At 39.6% G+C, this 25,114-nt stretch overlaps 1 protein-coding gene across 1 annotated transcript in view; it reads right to left on the reverse strand.

Moving 5' to 3' along the window:
• Positions 1 to 1,391: 1,391 nt before the first annotated feature.
• LOC129732376 (14-3-3 protein epsilon) overlaps positions 1,392 to 25,114 on the reverse strand; it is a 40,996-nt gene continuing 17,273 nt past the window's right edge. Inside the window, exons 2-5 of the mRNA XM_055693218.1 lie at positions 6,282 to 6,436; positions 5,905 to 6,219; positions 5,653 to 5,833; positions 1,392 to 4,544 (exon numbers count right to left, since the gene is read on the reverse strand). Of these exons, the coding sequence (XP_055549193.1) occupies positions 4,489 to 4,544; positions 5,653 to 5,833; positions 5,905 to 6,219; positions 6,282 to 6,436 (707 nt within the window). The 3' untranslated portion in view covers positions 1,392 to 4,488. The remainder of the gene's footprint in view (positions 4,545 to 5,652; positions 5,834 to 5,904; positions 6,220 to 6,281; positions 6,437 to 25,114) is intronic.

Genomic DNA, 25,114 nt, shown 5'->3' on the forward strand with positions numbered 1-25,114 from the left:
TGTACGAACCCTGATCCATCCGAAATTAATGCCTTGTGGTACAACAGTTCCGTCTATGGTCAGAATGATGGTCGGCGTGGGGATGTAGTCGCCACCATCTTTTCTAGTGATTCTTCGGAGATCTCTTACACCTTGATCGTTCAATTCTCTAAGCAATTCATCAGTAGTGTACTCTCATGACAGTACACGACGCATCGACACTGATTTCTTGTTGGATGTTCGGCGATTTTAATTTTGGTTCGGTCCGGTAACTGTGTCATCTTTTTCAGTTGCTCGACTTGCATTTGGTTCCGCAATTTTATCATATAGGACACTCCTTTTCCCTCAGGGTTGGCTTGCTCGATACGTGCACCTAGGGGCGCCTCGACTGCTCTAATTTCAAACGGTTTCTTAGGTAGAGCTTGGTCCACTCCTTCTAGTCGCAACACTCGAATCTCATCGTAGTCGCCACGGATATCTCCATATTCAGGGAAGCTCTGGCCGGCATAAATTCCGTCTACTCTGCTACAAAATCCATAACTGGTATTTTCAGCTTTCCCGTAGGGAGTGAGAGGGAAATCGCCTCCCGACGTCATGTCGGGAGGTTTTCCTTGGTTCAGTTTTTATTGCACCAGGTTTTGTGAAAGGATCCCTTGCGGTATAATTTTCTATTCGGAGGCAATGACGAAAAACTTCAGCACGAAGAGGTTACTCAATTCTCTGCGCTGCTCTGTGGAGAATGGGGATCGTTCGCTCTCGTAACTTTCCTAATTCTGAGCGTATTGTACACTAGTGTCTCTCCGGTCTCTCCACTCCGTGAGTGGGATCGGATGAGTGGCGATCTTTCACTTACACTAACACTGTCCCCGTATACAAGGGGATTGATGGCGTCCGTTTCACAGCGTCTTTTGTGCTTATCACCGACTTAGTTGTGCTAATTTACAATCGTCCCTGTCGATAACTGACCACGTACCAACACCGAAGTGCGGGTGGTCTTATTAAGAAACACCTTCGATATGATTATTGTGATTTCACTTCGAAAATCACTTGATTGACGTGAATAAACTTTTCCGTATACACAGTGTGTGCTATCGCGACGAATCCGAACTCACGAGTGATCTCAGAATCTCATCCATGTGCGACCATCCTTAGGCTAATCACCAAAGCTCAAGAATCAAACTTATAATTTTCGGAGTAAGAGAAAAAAAAGTGTAACCGATATCGCCACTTTCGGATAAATAACAACATCGGTCTTTTGTTTTTTTTTTCTTAGAGCTTTATTTTTCAATATTTTTCCATTTCTTTGCTTGCTGTTTGCTTGATGGATTTTTCTTGTTTATATTATTCACTATTGTTTTGCTTGTTTCTTTTTCGACGTTTTTCTGTAATAGTTGTGTTGCTTTTTTCCATGATTTTTTGTTTGTCTGTTTCAATTATTTAATTTATTCATTAGAATGAGAATGCTCCTTGATTCTCCATGTTTCTTTCGTCTCGTGTATAATGTTGATTTAATTCTGTTTGCTGTTTTTTGTATTTCACTTGTTTTTGTTACCATCTGTTCGTGTGTGAATTCTTACATTTTCTCTTCGGCTCTGAATCAAAAATCAACTGCTTCCGGCTGAGCTGTTGTTTTTCGAAGGTATAACTTAGTAGAACACAAATTAAAACCATTTTTTTTTTGCTTTAGCTTCTCGCTCGCACGTTTCGCCTCGAAAGAGTCTTGCTTTTTGTCATTCGAAACCGGAAAAAAGGTTAGTCTATAATTTGAGAGGAAACAAAAGAGGTGCGCTTTACTGTAAGCACTCTAATTTGATGACGAAAACCCGATTCTCATGCAAGGGGATTGAGGTTTCCTCTAATTTGCTGGTGGCCTTCAAACGTTGTCAATACTCAAACTAGAAGAATTAAGAAAATGTCGAGATTTCTTTTTATTTTTTTGATTCGGTGTGGAAGTTACTCTTGTTTTGTACGCGCGTGTGGATTTTGGGTTCAGCTGTCTTGGCTTCTTGCGTTGATAATTAGTGTTTTTAAGTAGTTTTGCATGGTTCTATTTAATTAATTTACCTTTAAATTTATGCTTCTACTCATAATAATCAATAGGTTTTCTTGTTTTCTCTTTAGTAATTATTATTCTGTGTTACTTCACCGCCTTAAATTTAATTCGGAAATTGATACGTCGGTTATTTTCTTTGTTTGGTACTAATTGATCAATAAAAAAATATTGCATAGAGGAACGAAAGAAAAAAAAACAGTTTAGAGTAAAAAATTTAAATGAGCTCCTGGGGACATATCAAGGTAGGCTATGAGTGTGAGAGAAACACACTCGAATGCATAATCTGAAAATTGCAATTAAAAAGCTGCTTCCAATGGCTACTACTAGAAAAGGTTTTTTTTGTTTAAATATATTTATATATTTCAATTTTTCTTGTCTTACTCTCGCGTTGTATCCTGGCTGGTTAAAACATAGTCTATTTATGTGGATGTTCGTTTCGTCGCCGGTTGGTATGCTGTCTCTCTCTCAATCCGCCATTTTTTTGTATTCTCAATAAATGCAATAATTTTGTTTTCCACTATTTGCTAGACTATTTCGGTTTATTTCACTATAATTCATTTTCGGAAAACCGTATGTTCACTTTTTTTTGGTTGATTTATCTTTCAGTAGAAAATTCGCTCACATTTTTTCATATTTTATTTTATTCTCGAAATTTGACTAACTAAGGAAGGGAATTTAACCGACGCAGTTTTTTTGTGTTATTGATTTGATGGAAAATGTTTGTGCTCCTTTTTACCGCGTTCGTATCCAATATGTTTTGGTTTTTGGGCTAGAAAAACGCCGTTCCTTAGGTGGCCAATTTTCAACGTTCGTGATTCCCTGCTTTATAGTTACTCTTTTGCTATTTTGTCTCGTCAAATCAAAAGAGGGACAAATTGTGTGAAATGATCTTATCGAGAGGGCAGAGGTATGGCGAAACTTAAAATTGATGGAAATGACCTATTAGATAGATGCTTACTTTCAGTGGAAAACTTTCGTTAGACGTTTGCTTGCTAGCGTGCTCTTAAAACTGCGGTCGAGAATTTCTCTGCATATACTGTATCAGTTTCGAATTGAATTCTTTACACCTAGTCATAGTACTACTATTTTAATCATTAATTTTACCATGCTAGTAATTCCCTCGTTTAGCTATGATGGGGGCACTACTTTTTAGCGCATTGGGATTCAAATAATTTTCGGCGCGGAAAAAACACAAAGCTATACCATTCTAGAAACCGGACGAACAACGAGAAGAGCAGAAACGGGCGTACATGTAAACGTTTTCAGGGCCGGTGTCGCTTCACTGCTAACAGCCAAATTAAGTCGGAATACCATTGGTGATGGTTCCACACACGCAAAGAATACTCTTCTGGGAATAAAAACTGGAATACTGACAGATAGCGAACAAATTATCGCAACGGTTTTCCGACACACTGCCACAAGCAGTAACATTTAGTTTTTTTTTTTCGTTGGAAAATCGGGAATGTTCTCTTCGCACGTCATTGGCATATGGCTGACGGGCCAGCTTGAAGAAGCTTGCAACTACAGGATGGATGATACGAACAGGACACCAACCATAAAATAATGATGCCTGTACTGTCCACACAACTTCCGCCAACTACTGTCTGACGCTCAGTTGGTGTGTTTTATCGGAAAAAATTTGAAGTGACACTGCGCGCCGACAGCGTTTGCTTCCCATTTCGTTCTCTTCTTCCCGGACTTTGCTACTCTCTTTCTCGTTTTATGCTTTTAAATTTCCATTTGTTATTTTTTCGTACTTTTCATTATTTCTTTATTTTGTATTAATATATATTGACAAAAACAATACACATTTAATGGATGATGATTTTTTTTCTCTTTTTACACCACTCAGCTGAATTTTCATTAGCTTTTTACTAGTAGTAGTTGTAGTAATTAATATGCTCTAATACGCTGTTTTTTGATGTAATAGTAGTAAGTATTCATGTGTTCGTGTAATGTTTGCAGGTTTGTGTGTGTGTTTATGTGTGTGAAGATGAGTGCTTGTTTGTGTGTCTAAGTGTGTCTGTGTCTTCTGTTGGCTGATACTGCTTTTTCTTTTGATCTGATTTTGATGCCAAGAGGGACTCTTGCTGGTGTCATTTAACTCTTTCTGTTTCGGTTTTTATTTTAATTGCTCTCATTTTAGCATTCTGCTGACTCGACTCTTGGTTCTCTTAATTCTCCTGTTGCAATTCAAAATGTTCGTAAAAAGTATCTGCTTTTGTTTCACTCCTTTAATTATTTCAATGTGGCTGGTTTTTGTCACGCTCTTACATGAATGTGTGTGTTATCGTTTTCTTGATATTCTGTTCATCTGTTGTGTAATGCAATTTTTTTCTCCTTTTTTTCTTTGTTGTTGTTTGTTGCTGTCTTATGTATAGCTTATTTAATAATGCTTAACCTTAGTTGCTTTAATTAATAAAATAAATTCACACATAAACCAGTTGTGTAACAAATTACGACACGTCCTGGTCTTCAACATCCTGAATTTGTTCCTTCTGCTCGCCTTCGCCTGTGGAGAATAAAACACGAAGAGAAAAATAAATTACCAACGTGGCTCAAAACCCTGCTGCCAGTCCAGGCCGAACTGACGAGTCACGATTCGGGGGTTGGGAATAGGAAAAGGATTCTATTGCTGGTATTATCTGTTAGTTGTTTTCATTTTCTGTGAATATTAAAGTACTTATTATAAAAGCAATACACAATCCTTGAACCTCATCGGACTACCGTTTTAATAATTATTGCCTTATGCATGTCCGCAACTACAAAGTGGTAGTGCCGGCCGGAAACCTTCCTTCCTAGACTGTATTTCTATTCTATAATTCTTATCTCAGTAAATAATTGCATCGTATCGCCACTAACGAGCTAGTTCACGCGCTCGCGTACCAATTACCTAAACAAACAAAGTGATTGCTGTCGTAAAAAAAATCCATACAACCTACTGACGTTAATAATTAAGCGATACCTTACCTTACCCTCACTATCAAGCCGCATTTTGCTACGGTTTATTGCACACATATCAGTTCGGAGAACAGCTGAATAGCACTCTTGAATTGAACAACTTGTCGAATACTGAGCACTCGAGGAGCTGGCGTAGTGTCGTCTTTCACTTTCAGAACAATTATTGTTTTAAATTATGTAAATTCTCAATTTCGATGCTCTTTATCTGCCGTTAACTATTGTGGCGGTAGTACGCGATGTTCTCACGTGTACTATTCCCATCGTTCGACGTCAGCAGCACGCGGTTCGAGCGTAGTATCGTAACTTCTATATCTAATCTAAATTTACTTGTGCGAATGATATTTAACCCGTGGTTCTTTTTTCGTTTCGTTAAATTATTAAGGACCTTAACCTATAATTATCACCAGTACATAAAGCATAAAGTGTTACAGTTCAGTGCTCCTGAGTCACAATGTTGTTAATTCCTTCATTTGAATTTTCATGCAAAAATGCCAGCAAGTTCGTGACTTTTTTGTTTGAAGTTAGCGCGAAAGCGGAGTTTAGATACTTCGTTATGTGTCTGAGGTTAGGGAAGGGAGGCTTTTGTTTTGTAGTAACTATTATTCTAGCAAGGTCAGTAGGGATAGGACAGGTGTAAACGAAAATAGATCGGAACTTACCGTCACCCTGCATATCGGATGTCCATAATGTAAGGTTGTCTCGGAGAAGCTGCATGATTAACGTAGAGTCTTTGTAGCTTTCCTCGCTGAGGGTGTCGAGCTCGGCGATTGCATCGTCGAATGCAGCTTTCGCTAGGCGGCAGGCACGATCCGGCGAGTTCAGGATTTCGTAGTAGAATACCTGCGGAAAAGTACGCGAAAGAAATAGTTTGTACAATTGTGAGAGGAGGAGGGATGTTCATTAATACTCACTGAAAAGTTGAGTGCCAAGCCCAACCGGATCGGATGCGTCGGTGGGAGGTCGGTCATCGCGATATCACTGGCAGCCTTGTAAGCCACAAGCGAGTTCTCGGCGGCGTCCTTGCGGTCACCACCGGTGGCAAACTCGGCCAGATAGCGGTGGTAGTCGCCCTTCATTTTGTAGTAGAACACTTTACTTTCGCCGGTCGTCGCGCACGGGATCAGATGTTTGTCCAAGACCTCAAGAATGTCGGAGCAGATATCGCGCAGTTCCTTCTCTACTTGGGAGCGATAGTTTTTGATCATCTCCAGCTTTTCCTCGACACCCTAGCAGCGAAACAGAAATATCTTCAAATGATCTAGATTGAAGAAGCAAGGTGAAAACCTACCTTATTTTCTTCCTTCTGTTCAATCGAGGAAATTATCCGCCAGGAGGCGCGTCGTGCACCGATGACGTTCTTGTAGGCCACCGACAGCAGATTTCGTTCTTCGACTGTGAGCTCGACATCCAGGGAAGCGACTTTCTTCATGGCTTCAACCATTTCTGCAATTAAAAGGAGAAAATACGAAACAATTAGGCATGGTTTCAATATATTTGTGATGCTCAATGAGGTTTTTATCTAACTTTTCTTCATTCAACTGGATTACAGTTATTTTGGTGTTTTTCACGTGTAAAACTGTAAAAGGTACCAACAAAAAAACATTCATTTATTTGACTATACCAAACTTTCAGGTTCTATTCTAGAGCACGATGCTTCGGAAAGTAGACGCAGTTTCGGAAAGTAGCGGCCATGCTCAGTAGTATTTATTCTTAATATTATTATTGACTTATAGAGCTTGAATGTTAAACATTGAAGTGCAAGCTCAAGTCATGATTTCCTTTTTTCCCAACGTTAACCTCAGAAGTGGGTGGTACTGAATGTCGCTTTTTCTTATTTCTCTGTAGATTGATGCATCATCAATTAAAATGAGGTTCATGCTTCCATAACGGGATTGAAATAGGCATCATTAATGCCAATGAGTGTCAGATGTCCTAGTCCTGGTTAAAAATTACATCAAACAGTCTGGAATGCATATTCTCATCATCAATCCACTGTCTCCGTCCAGTAGTGAAGTTAGTGAGCGATGAATCATAGTTCAAACTGCTTTGCATCTTACGTGTCGCGCAGGAAATTGATGGTCTTGTGCTGATTTTAAAACGACACAAAACGCCATCATCATTCATCAACACAATCGTCGTGAAATACGAAAACGTTTAGATACATACTCCATAATGGTGCGCTGGAGAAATACGTGTACAGTTGGTGGCTGCTGCAGTTTTTTAAAATCGATTTTTTCTTCCATACCAAAGCGGAGCTCGGTACGAAATGTGCACTGAGTATTGAATTTTGTTGAATTATTCACGTTTATAGCGAAGAAAAATGTTCCATATCGCTCTGAGACATCGAAGAAAATAAATTTAAGCTCTAATTCCCCTTCATTGTTGGGGAATTTCAATTTGAAAGTCAACAATACGTCAAATCTGAAATGAGAAGCAATTCAATACTTCTACGGTCTCGCGTTATCGCGGTACACATTAAATCGCTGAACTATTTGAACGAGACAAAAGAGAACCGTTGTCGGAACCGATAGGTATGTGACGTGAGTCATCCCACCGCTCTTCTCGTATGGTGTTTGATGATGTAATCAACCGTGTCGTTGGCCGTCGCCGGCTGACAACAAATATGTAATATACATACCTGGTGCTACATAATTGTCACCGCTGTGAACTCACCGTTATGCAGCATGGAGAAGATGCTTTGACAGAGCGCCCATTCCATGTTTTCAGCTTTACATTAACATGTTTCTCTGGTCCAATTGTTATGTTGTGCCCATGTAATGCAAAACGATTCTTCAAGCACCCACATCCACACCCTAACAACTTACTCTCTCTCTCTCTCTTACATACTATGAATAGACTGGTATTTTGGGTCATTATTTCCATAGTAGGATGCAGCAGCAGCAACAGCAACCAACAGCAATCACCGCAGTAGAAGTTGGCGTCAGTTGACCATTTTCATTGCTTTTCACAAGAGGAATTTCAGAAAACCATAATCGCTCGACGCACGCCCACCTGAGATTTGTGCCGACCGTTTTACGCGTGCCAGCGTCAGCAAACAGTGCGGCGTGGAGGGTCTCTCTGATGACTTTGCTTGTTTTTCGTTGACAGTGAGTGAGTTGCACAGCGATGGTGACACTACATGTTCGTAGATAACACCACCCGAAATGGTGACTACTATTGTGGACTGGTTAGGACTCAAGTAGGTGACGTTGAAGACCTACTTACTTCATGATTTCATTAATAAAGATAATCGGATTCATAGAAAAAGCACAATCATATAGGTAATAATGTCGCTTCAGTATCAGAAAAATTGTGGCAGCTTTTCGACGAAAAAATATGAATCCCTTCTTATTCACTTGTCTTTATTTTTGCGAAACGTGACGTCCAAGTCGGTTCACGCTCTTTTCTCCTTCGAAGCTATCCCGCAGTTGCATTCTGCACTAGGCTCAGACCTCCAATTATATCGAACCGAAGACTGCTCAATGGAGTGGAAAGTAGATTACTGCATGTGAAAGAAATGAAGCTGGTGCAGTGCAACCAATACACAGTGGAGCGACTCCATGCCAACGGCTTCAAAAAAATACCTGCGTAATACTCTCTGTTTTTAATTTTTTCCAAGTGAAATTGCTGGTGTTTACGTATTCTTGTTATTGTATGCTTAATCTTTCTTCTCGTTATGTTTTGAGTATTATGTTTATGACCAATTTCCAAACTAAAGTGCCGTCTTACTCTCGAACAGGAAGGAGTTTATTTGTTTAAAATATTAAAATTGCCAGATTCATCCAAATTTTTCCAGAAAACTTTGTTTGCTTCAGTATATTTCTTTACCTTATTATTTGTACACGGCATGTCAATACATATTTTGTTAAAAATAAATTAAATAAATAGTTGTCCTCCAGTAGTTGGTCTCGAAGTCAAGTTGCGATAGTGAAATGTAACTCCTAGGATTTTTGTAACGATAATTCACATAGCTTTTTGAATTCTAAGTTCTACGCTGTCATGATCACATTCAAAGTAAATTATCATACTTGTGTCCAGAAGATTTCACTGCAATTCTAATCAAAGGGACGGAGACTGTTATACGAAGCATATTCATAAGCCTTACAATATTGGAGAATGCAAAAAACGAAACCGTTTCATAGTTTTAAGTTTTTTCAAGCCCTAGGCACATAGCAAAAATGAATTCGTTGATAGTATCCAGTCACTAGAAATGGTGACTAACTCGAATTTTCGATTTTTGGTCCATAGCCAGTAGTTACTTCCCACTGTGTCATTCATTATTCGCAGTGAGAAGGAGAAACGAACAAAAAATACCGAAATCGTTGACTCGCCCGCCGTCGACAATTATCCGCGGCAAGTGACAACAAGTTTATGAACGGCTCTCGCCGCTACGACGGTAATTCTATCGGTGCTTCGATAGCAGCTTAGCCAGCCGTGCACTGATTCTGTTGTTGTCCGCTGCCTGCCTTGGTATGCCTACCGGGGGCACTTGGCGACTCTTCCCACAAGTCTCGCGTCGTCATATCAAATAACCTTGGCGGCGACCTTGAACTTATCGCCCGCCTTCACGTACGGTTAGTCGTGCATCTACTTTACGTACAGGCGGTGTATGCATGAGGCAAAGTAGAAGAAGAAAAAGAAGACGATAGGCCTGTTATTTAACCAGTTTTTTATTTTCATGTGCAGCTTCTTTCCTGGCCTCAGACTAACGACGCAGCGCAGACAACAAAATGTGCATATTTCGCACCCGCAGCCTAATAATCACTGCTCTGAGTGCTGCCTGTGCCACGCGAAGCAAAAGTCACTGGACCGCAGCACCATCTGTTAGTAAAGCGGGTCTGATCGCCAATCACGTTTTGTTCATGCACTGCAGCAGCAGTGTGGCAAATGTGTAGAACGCAGTAGGAGGAGGAGGATTAAGGGTAAGGGTGGTGATAACAAGGCCGTGGGTGGTTTCGAAAGAGGTGGCCCGCCATTTATCCTAACCCGGGATGTGGTGAAGGGATATCCGATCCACTAAAGTTGAACCGTTTGGGTTTGAATATGGCAAATAAGCGCGCACATGTATGGAGATGATGTACGGAGCGCGGAGGGGATAATCGATGTTTATGTGTTCGTATTAACCCACCAGGGTTCACACGCTGGTGTAGGTAGAATCTGTTAAGGTTACACCGGCATCGAAGCCACCAACACAAATTAAACCCTGTACTGGATAGAGGAGTTTGCTATTCGATAAAAAGTGGATAGAAAAAAAAACGACAAACGGTCTAGTATGGAGAGAGAGAAAGAGAAAAGAGGGGAAAGCTGCAGTAAAATAGTGAACGAAGGAACGAATGGATCAAAAAACTGGTGTGCGGCAGTCACCGGTGCGCTGCATGTGATAATATTCGTGTGAAGTTTCTTTCCTTGGCCGCAGCTACGACGGCACTTTAGACGGTGGTTGCTACGGCCGGCCAGCGGCGAAACTTAAGTTCGTATGTAGGGTAAAATTCTAGAACTTTATTGCTGATAGAATGGAACAACATAGTTTTAATGTTGAAGAAGACATGAGGATTATTATTATTTAATTAAGCACGTTGTCGGCACACGAAGTAGCTGTTATGAGACAATTGGATTCAAATTGTGGCCTGTCATTTAGCTTGTATGAAACTTGGTTTCTAATTTAGATTTCCAGGTCCCTTTTATATTTCGGAGTGTCATTTTGACTGGAATTACTTGTTAGCAACTCACATTTCACGGTTAGAAATCTTAAAAGCAAAAAGTTCGTATAAATTTTCCAGAAGGTTAAGCTTGCAAACGATGTTTGTTTTAGGCATTGTGATGAGAAACCTTTCGTTTACATTTCGAATTATTAGTTGGCTCTGGTTTAACACGTAAAACCGGCTTTATTCTGAATCAGCGGTGAATCAACATTTTATTCAAACGATCCTGATGCGGTTGATATTTCGATCATTTTGCAAAAAAAAACATTTTGCAATTATGTCTTACATTCATTTCCAATATAAAAACATATTCAAGTTTGTGGCTTGTTAAGCGCAACGGATTAAATCAACTTGATGCCTGTTCAAAAAACCACACTAAGTAAAATATTGGTAGAAAATCGATTACTAATGTTCTTATACTGTTTTATGCTCAGTCATCTTTCCATTGTTTTTCAAAATTGTTTAGTGCTTTTTTATGCAGTCCTTTTATTTCAAAAATTGAATTCGTTCTGAAAGAGTATAATAAACTCCCGTCAAAAGATTTTGCTGTAAGAAAAATGCACAAGAAGCAAAAAAGGATCCTCTGGGAAGCTTCTTAGCCGCAAGGGTACAGAGTCCGCTATGACAAGCTGGTGATTATGGGTTCGAATCTCCAAGTAGAATAAGACCAATCAATATCGAAAGACTTAAGCATGGGTTCATCCTCGGGCTCCTCCACACGAAAAAATTTTCTCGACTGAACAACTCAATACGTTATACCTTGCAAAAACTTACTTAAAGCGATGACAATGTCGGTAAAGAAGATAAGAGAATATGTAGCAAGTCTGGGGCAAATACAAGCACTATAACACGTAGCAGGTGACCTCTCAATAAGTGGCACTGCAAAAAGGGAAAAACAAAAAAGTGTGGACAGCAAAAAACGTTCGGTCAATTGCCATAAGAGTTAAAAAAATACAGTTCCAGGCTTATTATTCCCCTCAATATGAACATGAGCGCTGCATGGAGCAATGTGTTTGCATCACACTTCTTTCGTCTGCTTTCTGCTGTGCTTCTGCCGCTTGCAGATGTAATCAACTCATATACTACTTACACCACAGCCCAGCGAAACAAGAGTGGTGAATCACTTTAGTAGGAATACACAGAAGAACACCGCAGTGCGTACTGTTGAGAGAATATAATAGAGACAGCTTTAGTTTTCTCGTAGAAAAATGTAATGCGAAATGGCGCCTGGATATATTTTGCTCAGTTTCGGGATGCAAAGCAAACGCAATCTACTTTCCTACCCATATGCTCCCATTATTTGATATATGCTCAAGAGACTCACTGTAAAAGCCCTGCAGTTTAGTTATCGTTCTAATGTGAGAAAGCTCATCTCAATATCGTTGATCTCAGGAGAGGTATTTAAGATTCCACCAGGGTGTTTTTTAGCAAGCTCCTCAGATACACACGATTCGCTGCTCGCTTAAGGCACGTGCGTCGAATTGCTCACTAGTGTGAGAGCATGTGTTTCCGCGGTGAAAGAGATTCTCCTACACGCTAGTGATACCCCAGAAGAAACTACAAGCCTGGTGTGGCCCAAAAGAAAACGATCTGAGCAACATTTTTTTAAAGAGGAAAAAAATGCACTGATTATTCCAGAGTTTTATAGGCGATAGAGACCATGAATAAAATTACGGACCCATGCAAACAAGAAAAATTAAATTTTTGAAAATAGGGTAAATCGCTAACTGGTCGTAACCGCCAATTCCCGTTATAATAAAGTGAAAATAAGCCAAAAAGACAAATACTTGGTTTGCCACATTTTTGCTGTTTTTTCCATTATTTAAAAAAAAACACAAATTAATATGACATTTTTCGATCTCATTAAAACACATTTCTTCTCAATATTTCAATATAACACATAAGGTATCAAACGCCTTCGGTAGGTTATTGCAGAAGACTGCAGCAGAAAAGCTCTCAAAGAAAACCACTACTGGAGACGTTCGACATCCTACCTAAATTCTCTAAGGCGCGTTCTGCGTTGCGGAGACGATTCGCCTTGCCGTCGGTTAATGTACAGGGCTAAGTAGAGCTGTACATTAACCCACGCCAAGGCGAACCGTCTCCGCAGCGCAGGACGCGTCAGTATGTAAACGGCCTAAGGTTCGCCTAAAAAACCAATTTCAGCGTTCGACAGTTTTCGCGACAAAATTTTGGGGTAGATTTTACGCTTCAGGTGTGCCCAGAAATTATCGATGGGACGCAGTTGGGGAACGTAGGGGGGGGGGGGATTTCGGCTTGGTTACCACATCAATATTCCATCTTCGGCCACCATCGCTTTGAGCAGTGGGCTCTCGTCAGATCCAGCCAAAACACCGCGTCTTCGCCCTAATGGTTTTTTTTTATGAACGACGCAATTCGGCAGGCACTTCGTTCTAAAATTTATTGCGTTCACGGCCAGTCCGGAGTGAAAAAAGAGCTGCTTTGACATCCCTTTCTCACTGATCATCAAACACGCATCACCTTCTTGGGAAACTTGGTGTGTGAAATGAACTTCACCTCGAAGCTCACGTCTTTCGTGAGGAAAGCAAAATATGAAGTGCCCTGCCAGTCGTTGCCATCCAGGAAGAGATAGCCCATCACCACCGTCACCGTCAAGTCGTGATTCGCCGGGATAATCGACTGTGTCATTGCCCGCAGTTCTGAGACCAGTGAACGGAACTGTCGCTTCCGGACATGCTCGTCCAAGTTCGCCAGGTACGTTTTCACTGTTTGACCGGTTGCATCGGCTTCCTGACACACAGCGATGTAGCATCTCTCCCTCGGGTTTTTTCTTCAGCATCTTTTGGGGCTTCTTGTCGTTCAAGATCGTCGGCCGTCCGGGACCGCGCTTTCTTTCGATGCTCTGATTGTTGTCCAACAGTGTCGCACGATGCCGTTTTCGACGCGGCGAAATACCGTTCTTTGAATGCGTACAGTTCTTAACGGAATAGTTTCACTGGTTTCGCCATCACGTGAAGGTAAACCCGTGGAAAATCGACAATTTTTGTCCATTTTTTAATGCAAACGTTGAATAAAAGAAAAGGGCTGTGGAGTTATTTTAGGATAATGCAAAGATTGTTCAAATGGTTTTAAACGAAATCCAAGTAAACTTTAGCATTTATGTACAGGTCGGACTCGATTATCCGGTATTAGATTTTTTGTGTTCGTTTTTAATTTTTAATCTGAAATTTTACTTTTACCATCCCTTCTGGCACATTTGGTACCATTTATGTCACTACCGGCATGTTTGGGACATGTTCGTATTAAGTGAAAATAATCAATGTCAATTTATTTATTTTTTTTTTTGCTTCTCAAGATTTTACTCCTTTTCGCTTCAAAATTAATTTCTGGTTACGCCACTGCATCATACAAGTAAAATAAAAAAAAAATATTTTATGTTCGTTAAAACCAAATTTGAATATTTTTTCTGCGATTCGATTACCCGGCAAACTCGATTATCCGGAATGAAAAATTCTTCTCTCCCAGACCGAGACTCGAACCTACGACGACTGGCTTGTTAGGCCAGCATCGTACTTTGAGACCATCTGGGAGACGTTTATGTATACATTGCAGTCCCTAAAAAACCCGATGCCTAATATCCGAATATAGCTTTTCTATCAACTCGTCTATTTTAGAGAAAGCTTAGTTAAATAATGCTACTTTAACCCATCTCCGATGTGAAAAATAGTGCACTAATTATCCACTAGTTAAAACCTTTCAAATGGAACTAAAAACTCCGTAATGGTCCACCATTTCAGAAAATCTTTGCCAGTTTAAATGGAACCGACAGAAAATTTTTGCTCAAATTCGTGAATTCCTTTCTACTCTATAAAAACTTCATCCAATAATCCAACTGTCTTTAGAGGGTAATGCTATAAACCAAATTCGCTCTGGCTGCACTGGTAGATAATGCTAGTAGTTGCCCGCGTTCCTACGCACTACAGAAGCAATGTTAGCGGCAACCGGGTAAATCACCAACACCGATTGCTCCTTCACCGTGTAGCGTTTGTTAAAAAAAACACACACACACACGCACGCGGGGAGTCTACTCTATACTGCATTGTAGAGACAAGAGCCAAGCGGGGGCCGGCCACCAATACAGAGCTGAATTGCTCTGGCTGCACAAGATTATATGCAAATTTCCAACGGCTTTTGTAGGGGATTTACTATATATACTCCATTATGTGTAGGATATTCAAAGAACTTAAAAATATGGACCGTGTTCCAGGCGAGGTTGTCTGATTTTCTAGTGATTTTTTTTCCTTTTCTTTTAATGATGTTGGGTTAATGCCGCTAGACTGTGTCTGTCACTAGGCAGGCGATAGGATGTCACTCCTAATGTACGTCTTTGCCTTTGCTGACGGGATTCGGAGAGTTACATAATAATAACCAGCACACATGGACTGTCCGTCTGTCGTGTGTTGGCGGCGCAATTGGCGCGCGCGCGATTCCATAACCATCAGGTCACGAGCCGTACCGTTTGATGGTAATTCAGAGGAAAACTGAATTGCGGGGGAACTCGAGATAAGGTGTGCGCTACGCTTCATTGAGAGAGATGCATCCATAAAGATTTTACCCCGTTAGCGCGTACACGAATCGGAAAAGATTGTCGGGCATTCGTTTTTTGCTAGCCATTCTCACATCATGAAGTCATGCTTCTTTATAGATGAAAGTACGACCATCATAGGAGTCATTGTTTGCACCTTGTGTGACGACGACGAAGAACCCCGTGCCAGCAGAAGAAGAGTCGCAAATAATTATTCATCTAATATTTGTACGGACTGTTTGCTTTTTGACGAATGGGGTTTTCGCCGACCGAAGATGTCTTATACGGAGCAGATTACAACAGTTATTTTCCGTAAAATTGCAGCAAACTCTCATTAGCAGTGTAGTTGATAGACACGGGAAAGATTTACGAAAGCGTACGTACGATGTTGTGCAGGGACGGGACTTAGGGATTGGATTGGAACTCTAACACTGTTGACTTATGAAAATATTAAAAGCAATTTCATTACAATCATATGACCTTGCCTTTTGTGAGATAGAGCAATGTAACGATCAAACAAATTGATTTACACATTATACACCGCACTCGATATGGTTCTGCGGTTAGCGTCCAGCTAACGCTGTCACGGAGTTCGATTTTCTAACCGGCAGGGGATTGTTGCGGACTGGCTACAAATTGACTTTTACAAGGTTCAATTTGCAATATTTTATTATCAGAAATAAAGACAACACGTTTTGAATCCAACTCTGTCATTGCGCACAAGTAAGTAATGCTAATGTATGCCGGACGAGCAGAAATGAATGATTGAAAACCCGGAAATTTAATGATTTTCTTGAGTACGCGAGTTCTCCTGCTGAACACGTATAAGAGATCCGGAGTGACTAGTCGGATGTGGTATGAGATAGAGACGAATCTTTGTGCAACGAACGAGCAGCCTGTTGTTGTTTTGGTGATGATTGTTATTACAACTTGTATCGGTTTCACGAGCACTGCAGTGAAGGGCCGCCGTTGCGAGGCAGGCAAGTGCATTGACTTGATTTATTCGCTTTTTTTTTGTACGACTAAATTGACACGTACGGATCGAAGGACGATGACGGCAGCGGCTGCGGCGAATGCATTTAATCTGGGTGTCCTACAGACGACAGCCGTTGCTTGCCAAACCTGCCATATTACATACCCTAGTGGACCGCGAGTGCCTTCCACGCGGAATAAATATTAGTAATTAGGGGGAAATATTGTGCAACACGATGTGTCAATGTCGAACGTTTGACTTGTGTGAGGCAGCAGCACCACCGCAGTAGAAACGGCCCCAGGGTGGAAAGTAAATGCTTCTGACATAACTCGAGAGCTGCTCGTTACTCCATAGGACACTAAGAACGATGCTGCTGCTGCTGCTGCCATTGGATAGGCTGCACTAAGAAAGAATTGCAAAACATTTTCTCGCTCGTATGTTGTGCTGATTCAGCAGGTAGTACCCATAATGGCTAATAGTTAGAGGCACTTATTTCGGTGTATAACATTTGTGGGTTTCTTACCTAAATGACCTACGATGTTGGATAAAAGGCTAATAGTGCAGTTCAGAAAAAAGACTCACATAATAATGTGAAAGCATGGTAGAGAAATAAATATAATACCTGATACTAGTAAATACTTTATCTAACATTCCAGCCTTACCTTCGTGATCAAACTAGAGTAATTGTCACGAAAAGCATGTTTTATCTTGTAAACTAAAGGAAACGCAACGGGATCCCACACTAAATTCGTATTTTGTACTATTTCAATCCTTATGTCCGTGTAATTATTTACACGGAACTCATTATAGTGCTAATGAGGATATAGTAGCTAAAGAAAACTTCTGCCTTGTAACAGGTGAAAATTGATGTTCTATTTAGCTGGACTTAATATTAGTCAACACTTGGTAAATACAGCAATATAGATTCATAGTTGAGAGCACTTGATATTACACTAAAAGTGGAATGAACTCTCACAATGAACTTGTACTTACGTGTGTTAAAATTGCCGAGTACATACCGGCTGAGTAGAATTTGTTTAGTAAAACCAACAGACTGCATTCCGGGTAGTTTTTATTCTCTCCGCACGTACGAGAATTTATGTATTACCAGTCCCTGGTATAAAGCTTACATTTGCAATCGGGCTTCCGGAAGACGTGCCTCAACAAGCGGTCGAAAATTTCAAGTTTCTTTTGAATGATTTTTAAAGACAATTTTTTGAAGCCAAATATCTTAGAAATTCATGAATTGTTGAGATCTGGTGTTCTGTCTCTAGAACTTTTTTCAAGTCGGCTTTCGAGGAGTCAAAGTTCTGAGGGAGGACCATACTCTGGAAAATAATGAATGAGTTTTCGCTCATTTCAAGATGGCTGGACAAACTTTTTTTTTTTAAATTCTTTTAGCACCAATATTTAGTGGTTAATTTGTGGTTTCGAAATCCAATTTGTGGTAATTTGTGGTTGAGTAATTTCTGAGAAATTTTCAGAAAACTGAGTCAAGCCATCTCTGAAAATGATTTCGCTTCAAATGAATCGGACAACGATGATATATACATCAATCGAAAGCTCTTAATTTGTGGTTCACGAAAATGTAGTTTTTGTAGGCATTGTTCATATTAAAATAAGTAAAAAACTATTATTTAAATTTTTGAACATTGTTTACCTCTTGTTGTCTACACCGACCGCGGCGTTGGATGAGCATAGTACCGACACCTGCCGATGTTAGTGCTAGTGGGTTATCTAGAACATATCGACAGTCGTTCATATACACTAAGGTCGTTTTTGCATGCGCATGATGCGTTCCAAATTTGTATGGGTCCGCGTAAAAAACGACTTTTTCGAGTTGCAAATATAACAAAGAAAACCGTCCTAAAACGTTAAAACCTCGTTTGAATATGATAGTGGCCAATCTAGAGACCAAAATTCAATATTTTAAATTTTGAGTATTTACACAAAAATTGTGATTTTTTTTAAAAAACTGATATATGATCACTCGTGGCCTAAAACGGAAAACGTGATTGAAATGAGGTCGATATCTTGTACCGTTTTTGAGTAATAGAGGAAAGCAACCCGCGTAAAAAAACCGCGTAAAAAGCGACCTAACTGTATACGACATACAGTTGTCGCTGCCGTTGAAAGCTTTTTTGTTTTATTATTCAGGGGGTAGTTGTAGTAGCATATTCCTGAGACGAGAAAATATCGAATTTTAATTCTAGTCAGGACTCACACCTTTGGGCATTTACCATGCGTTTCAACCGTTCCCTACAGTTCTAAGGCCCATTCCCGATCTTCAGGCATCATTCCGGTTTCTAAAATACCCAACAGTCGAATACAGTTGCGTAGTTGGTTACCAAAATATTATTGTATTTATCGAAACAAAAAATTGTTCTATATTTTTATCAGGCTGTAATTTATTCCAAGAGTTAAAACGTATGTGCTAATAGATTTTAACATATAATAGATTTTGTATGAGAAAGACCAGATCACACCCCTAGGTGTATTAATTTAGGTTTTTTTTTTAAACAATCGGTAAACGGCAAAACTACATTTCCGGAAATGATTCGACCGAAGATCGAGAAAATTACGCTCGCATGTCTACGTAAAACTTCACTTATTTTGGGGAAACCTCGTTTGAATATGATAGTGGCCAATCTAGAGACCAAAATTCAATATTTTAAATTTTGAGTATTTACACCAAAAATTGTGATTTTTTTTTAAAAAACTGATATATGATAACTCGTGGCCTAAAACGGAAAACGTGATTGAAATGAGGTCGATATCTTGTACCGTTTTTGAGTAATGGAGGAAAGCAACCCGCGTAAAAAAACCGCGTAAAAAGCGACCTAACTGTATACGACATACAGTTGTCGCTGCCGTTGAAAGCTTTTTTGTTTTATTATTCAGGGGGTAGTTGTAGTAGCATATTCCTGAGACGAGAAAATATCGAATTTTAATTCGAACGTAAAACTTCACTTATTTTGGGGAAATTTACGTTGAACACACGGAGGCTTGTCAACTACAAATATCTGCTAATTGATCAACATTTGCATTTCGCAGCAAATCTGCACATATAGTATCCCTGCTGTTTACATACTGTTTCACCTAGAAATACTCAGAGGAAGAGATTCGCGGTGAAAAAAATCGCCAATTCGGCAACTGGGTTTCATATGTCAGAGGTGCCAGATCTCTTCTCAAAGCGCAATGTTGACTAACATTCGACTTTTATAATCGGTGGTGACGGTGAAAGTCCTTAAGAATAGTGAAGTGCTTCGCAAAAACTGCTGAGGTGATATATTTTATGCTTATGTTTAATTTTATACACCTTCACTTATTTTGTTACCTATACACAAGGTTTGTTGAACTCCGGGTAAAAATCACTCATTCATTGGCAATAGAACAAAAAATCGTATAGAAATGAACACGTTCTTTTTTGTACCTGATTGCAATACCTCTCAATGTGGTGTTACCTTTCTTGTTCGTTTGGCTCACCGCATATCTCTCCCTCTGAGTATCTCTAGTTTCACCATACTCATCGCTACACGAAAGCTTCCTGAGAAAAAATCATCTTGATGGTCTACCAGCGCCGCTTACGGTCGGTGTTGACAACAAGAGGTAAACAATGTTCAAAAATTTAAATAAAAGTTTTTTAATTATTTTATTATGAAGTATGCCTACAGAAACTACATTTTCGTGAACCACAAATTAAGAGCTTCCGATTGATGTATATATCATCGTTGTCCGATTCATTTGAAGCGAAATCATTTTCAGAGATGGCTTGACTCAGTTTTCTGAAAATTTCTCAGAAATTACTCAACCACAAATTACCACAAATTGGATTTCGAAACCACAAATTAACCACTAAATATTGGTGCTAAAAGAATTAAAAAAAAAATACTTTGTCAAGCCATCTTGAAATGAGCTGAGTTTTCGTGATTTTTTTTTCGGATGTTTACAGAAAGGTGAAGTGTTCGGGTGTTTTGGCTATTGATTAAAGTATATTTGAGAATGTCTTTTGCATATCGTGGACTTTATTTAAGTGGTTATTACGCTGTTGACAACGTTTTTGACGAAACCGTTTTACTATGCATCTGCTGAACCAATTTGGCTGAAAATTTTCCTTAGTATGTAGAAATGAATTATCTAACTTTTTTTTGTTAAGGAATTAGAATTACATTATCTAACTTGTTACATGGTTGGTAAACGGCTGAACGGCATTGAGGTCATTCACCTCTGTACAGCCACTCCTATCCCAACCTCCACGAGATGCCAACGATACGAGTAACCTTAGCGGAGATCGGGTAACCAACCCCGGTGGAAACTATGGTCGTATGCTGACTGGGAAGGGGGATCCTACGCGGCTGTATCCCCATGTTAGGGGTGGTGTACAACAGCGTCTGACCCTCGCCAGCTTTATCTAAGACGGCAGCCACGTCGCGAGACTAGGTATCGCAGCCCTAGTGAGGCAGCATACCGAAGGTAAAATACTACGAACAATACAGATATAAATATGAAACGGGCGACGTATTCTGGATTCGGCATAGGATCGATAATCGGTCTGTCGCCGTAAAAGTAAAGTAACTTGTTACAGAGCCGATTCTCGGTATAGGAATTTTTCAATGTTTTATGAATTATTAAATAGTATTCACCATTTTAAATTTTTAAATAGTAATCACTATTTTAAATTTTTCAATAGTTATCACTATTCCATGATTTTTTAATTGAAATAGCCGCCATTTTGCCAATATTTGGAATTTTCAAAAACGGATATGATAATTTAAGAACGGAAAATGAGATGAAATTTGTCCCTCTCAAATGCTCTTATAAATCGGTTAGTTTGAACGGATTTCTTTCGTTCTTGCAACAATCTTTGGGGAAATTATCCATGCAATGCAAACATTTTTAATTTGATTAAATAAATTTAAAAACGCAGATTTCGTCCTCTAATTGATCGCTTAATGCTTGCTTTTTCTAACACGGTCAACAGATTATACCTCCCCGAATTGCAATATCTCAGTGCAACTTAATACGAAAGACAACGTATAAAAAATTCAACTTCATTTTCGTTCTGGACAAGGCAGCGAGTTTTCAACCATTTTATGGTTTATTTATTTTAATTTCGTGTCTTGGCGAGCCGTGACCTATCCTTAATGTCCCTTATATACGTTTTCCTGAAATCCATCCATGCCCCAGTCTAGTCCTATTCCCTTCCGCCTACATCCGACCAAACGACGAGAACACGTTGAGACCCCGGATCCGGAACCAGCAACCAGACCCCTCACGAATCCGACAGGGCTCGATGAATACAAGCCTTCCATGATTTCCTAGCTCAGTGGAACATTTAATTCTAGAATTAATTTCAGCTAGTAGTCGGCAGTGAGGATAAAAAATTTGCTTTTAGTTTTTAAGATACCTTAAAAATTAAGACACTAGAATTAACTGGTGCCGTTAAACATTATTTTTGTATTGTGCCGTGTGCGTGTCAAATAAATGTGGTAAAAAAAAGCAGCGAGTGAAACCACACAGCTGAGGCATGTGTTCCCGAACTCTTGAGCGCTACTTTTGAGCGAAATTCGAAGGTCAAAATTTTTTTCATATGTTTCATTGGCACCAAACTTGAAAATTTTCAAACTCCAACAAAGTCAAATTTTTTGAAATTATTTTTTTTTTTGCGAGATAACCCCAGATCTGGATGTTTCATGCATTTCTAAGACATTTGGTATAAAAAAAATTCAATAACGACAATTTCATGTACAACTATCTATGATGTTGTCTTCGGGGCTGATTCAGCTTGGTTGTTACTAGTTTTTCCCATAGTTCGAATCTTAATTCTTGGCCTTGTAACATCAAAAGTATCTAACTTGATTGTCGATTGATTTTCTTTTCATCCTGTACAATGTCTTCACTAGCATCTGAAAAATATTGTCGACAATTTCTATATAAAGATCTGAAGATTGCCACATCCGGGAAGTTTACAATTACCTTAAGTATCCAACACATGAGGTACAGAGGGCTACAGCTTACAGGCAAATTATTTCGAAAATCTGCAACAGCCAATTCTGAATTCAACTACTAGAATGGTAAGTTCAAGAGCACTCGATAGAGCAACGAGTTATTTTTCATTAATGCGAAACAGGTTTGAGTTTCTTTATCGACCATAACATCAACAGCTTGTTGCTACTACAGGTCATTTTCACCGAAATGTTCCACTCCATAACAACAGACCGGAGGAAAATCTACATCCAACAGTGTATGTTGCGATCGATAAAACTACTATTACAGACAACTGGAATCACGATGTATACGTTCTATCGAGAGAGTGCCTAATGCCATTTGAAGGCCACCTTTCGGAGACCATTCCCACTTTTTATCGATCGAGATGTTAGTCCTTCGTGTTTCACTATTCCAACAAGGTTATTCACCACCACTCCGAAACTACGAGGGCGCCCCGATAAGAGACACAATTCATCGTGCGAAACCCTTACCCCACTTATAAACACGATTGATAGTATAAATTTGTCATCGGATGGTTTTGGGTAGTAGGGGGGCGTCAATCGACGATGTGAATTGCTGCAATGTGATGTGGACTTGTACGACGAATACGAAAAATACTCTCATCTGATAGTTTCACTTTTTTTTTGTTGAAATGAGCAAAACTTCGCGCTTGGGTTTGATTGTTTGTGGTAAAAATAGGACACGGCACGCGTGCAAAGTTAGCTGGTTGAGGTTGAGTTTGTTTACACGTTAAACAACATCAAACAAGAAAATCACAATCCGGGTTGATCGGACAGGCGAAATCATAGCTTAAAGCCATTCGCTCGGGGTTAATGGATTCTCTACATTGCAGCCGTAAAGAGGAAATTCATGTTTTGAAAAAACCAAGCGCCTTTGGTAGACGAAAACATACATTGACAAATATCATGTCTTTCAAATGTGAACATTTTCCCTATAGGTTTCAGTTCGGCATAATGCCGTTGCATAAATTATTCATAAAATTTAATTTGATGCCTCTTATCGATTGATGGTGGACGTCCGATGTGGAACAGGTTAGTTAGTGTGTGTATCGAAAGTGATACTTCATGTGCAAAATGACCTACATGGTGATTTTTATTGATGTGATAATTGAGTTTTGTGAATGAAAATAAGCGAACTGCGAACAGTTCGACTTATGTCGAATTCGTTTTTACGGCAGGACTATCCCGTCCCGGACTACGCTTTGCAGCTGAAAAAAAAAAACACTTTCCGAGCAGTTGCAATGGTGTGCGTAATACCAGAGGTAACTGTCACTTTTGTATTGGTCATTATCGCCATTATCTTTTATCGCATTTGTGCTACTGTACGAAAAATTTGCCAATTTAATGAAAAATTACCAAATAACAAAATAAAATAAATAAAATTCAACCTGATGTTTGACACGCGAAGAACGATAATCAAAGCAAACCGATTTTGACACATTTTTTTTTTATTTTGACACATACGTGTGAATGTGTTGGTGTCTTCAAAACTGCACTCTGTTTCTTGCGCGGACTGTCCGGGACAGAAAAAGGGTAGTCCGGAAAATGTAAAAAAAAACAGTGATAGGACAAAGTGTAGTCCGCGGGGTAGCTACACCGCAAAAACGAAAACGACATTAGATAAACTTCGTACATAACGTGACTAATGGAGGTTCTGACGTCGGTGAAATACGCAGTTACGGTCAAACATGTTTACAACTAAGGCGGTGCACACACGTGATAACAGCAGACATCAAATAGCACCACGTCAAGGCACCATCCGACACAAATTCCATTATTCAATTACAACCAACATCGAGAGCGTCGCGTCGTAGACCGCCGTAGTTTATAAATCGTTGCCTGTGGTTTCCGATTTCCGTCCACAGACCATGCATAGCATGATCGATCGATTCTGTACAGATTGACAAAAAAGAAAGTGTGCAGGTTATAAACCCGAGCTTTCTATCCAGCTTCGGCGAGTAGAATCCACACCGTACGTCCTTGAGAGTGATATCGGATTACGATGCTGTTGGGCATGATGATAATTTTCCGCACAAACATGTATCATGTGACCGCGCGCGCTCGTAGGTATTGAGGAAGATTGATTCTCACCTCAACGGTGCTCTAAATTTGAACTTTTATTAGACTTAAAAATTATCACTATTTTTGAACCGTAACGCACGAAACCAACTTTTTGTACGGTATTCATTTAACATGTGGTATTGAAATCAATGTGGCGACTCGAGCATCAATTTGTTTACAATACCTTTCAATTAAAATAGAATCAATCATGTGCGACTACGGCACAACAACAGACCCCTCTAGATCATGACAGACCGCGTTCGCTTGGACGAACGGAAGTAGAACGACGGAGAAATATTCTCCCACATGAGTTTATGGCATCTCTATTTTCTTGCCTGTTTTAAACCAAGCATACATTGTCATCCACGATTTTCTTAGTGTTATTTGCAAGTAACTTGATACAGTTGGAGGAACTATTGCAACGTGAAAATTTAGTGTTTCAAATTTTTCCCCTGTGTATATAACCCGTCACTGAATTTGTCCCTGTCTTGTTGTAAAATCATCTCCTTGTAACTTCTTTTTATATCAACGAATTTCTCAGGTCAACCATATTACACAATCAAAAATTACCTTCGAAAGAAGCACAGAATGTCAAGCAATTCAAAGTAACGGTCTCAATGCGTTTCTGTTCCTTTGATTAAAAACTAAATTGGGCTGTCGACATTTACGAGGTATGAAAAAAAGTGGCCACCAGAGTAACGAGAACTCGCCATGGTTTTCTATCGCACCGGAAAGTTTCTGCTCCATAATAAACATTAGAATCTTTTTATACACTTCCGACCAGCCAGTTACCGTCGTACGAGGGCGAGA

This window comes from Wyeomyia smithii, chromosome 3 (genome assembly GCF_029784165.1).
Source record: "Wyeomyia smithii strain HCP4-BCI-WySm-NY-G18 chromosome 3, ASM2978416v1, whole genome shotgun sequence".
Taxonomy (NCBI): Eukaryota; Metazoa; Arthropoda; class Insecta; order Diptera; family Culicidae; genus Wyeomyia; species Wyeomyia smithii.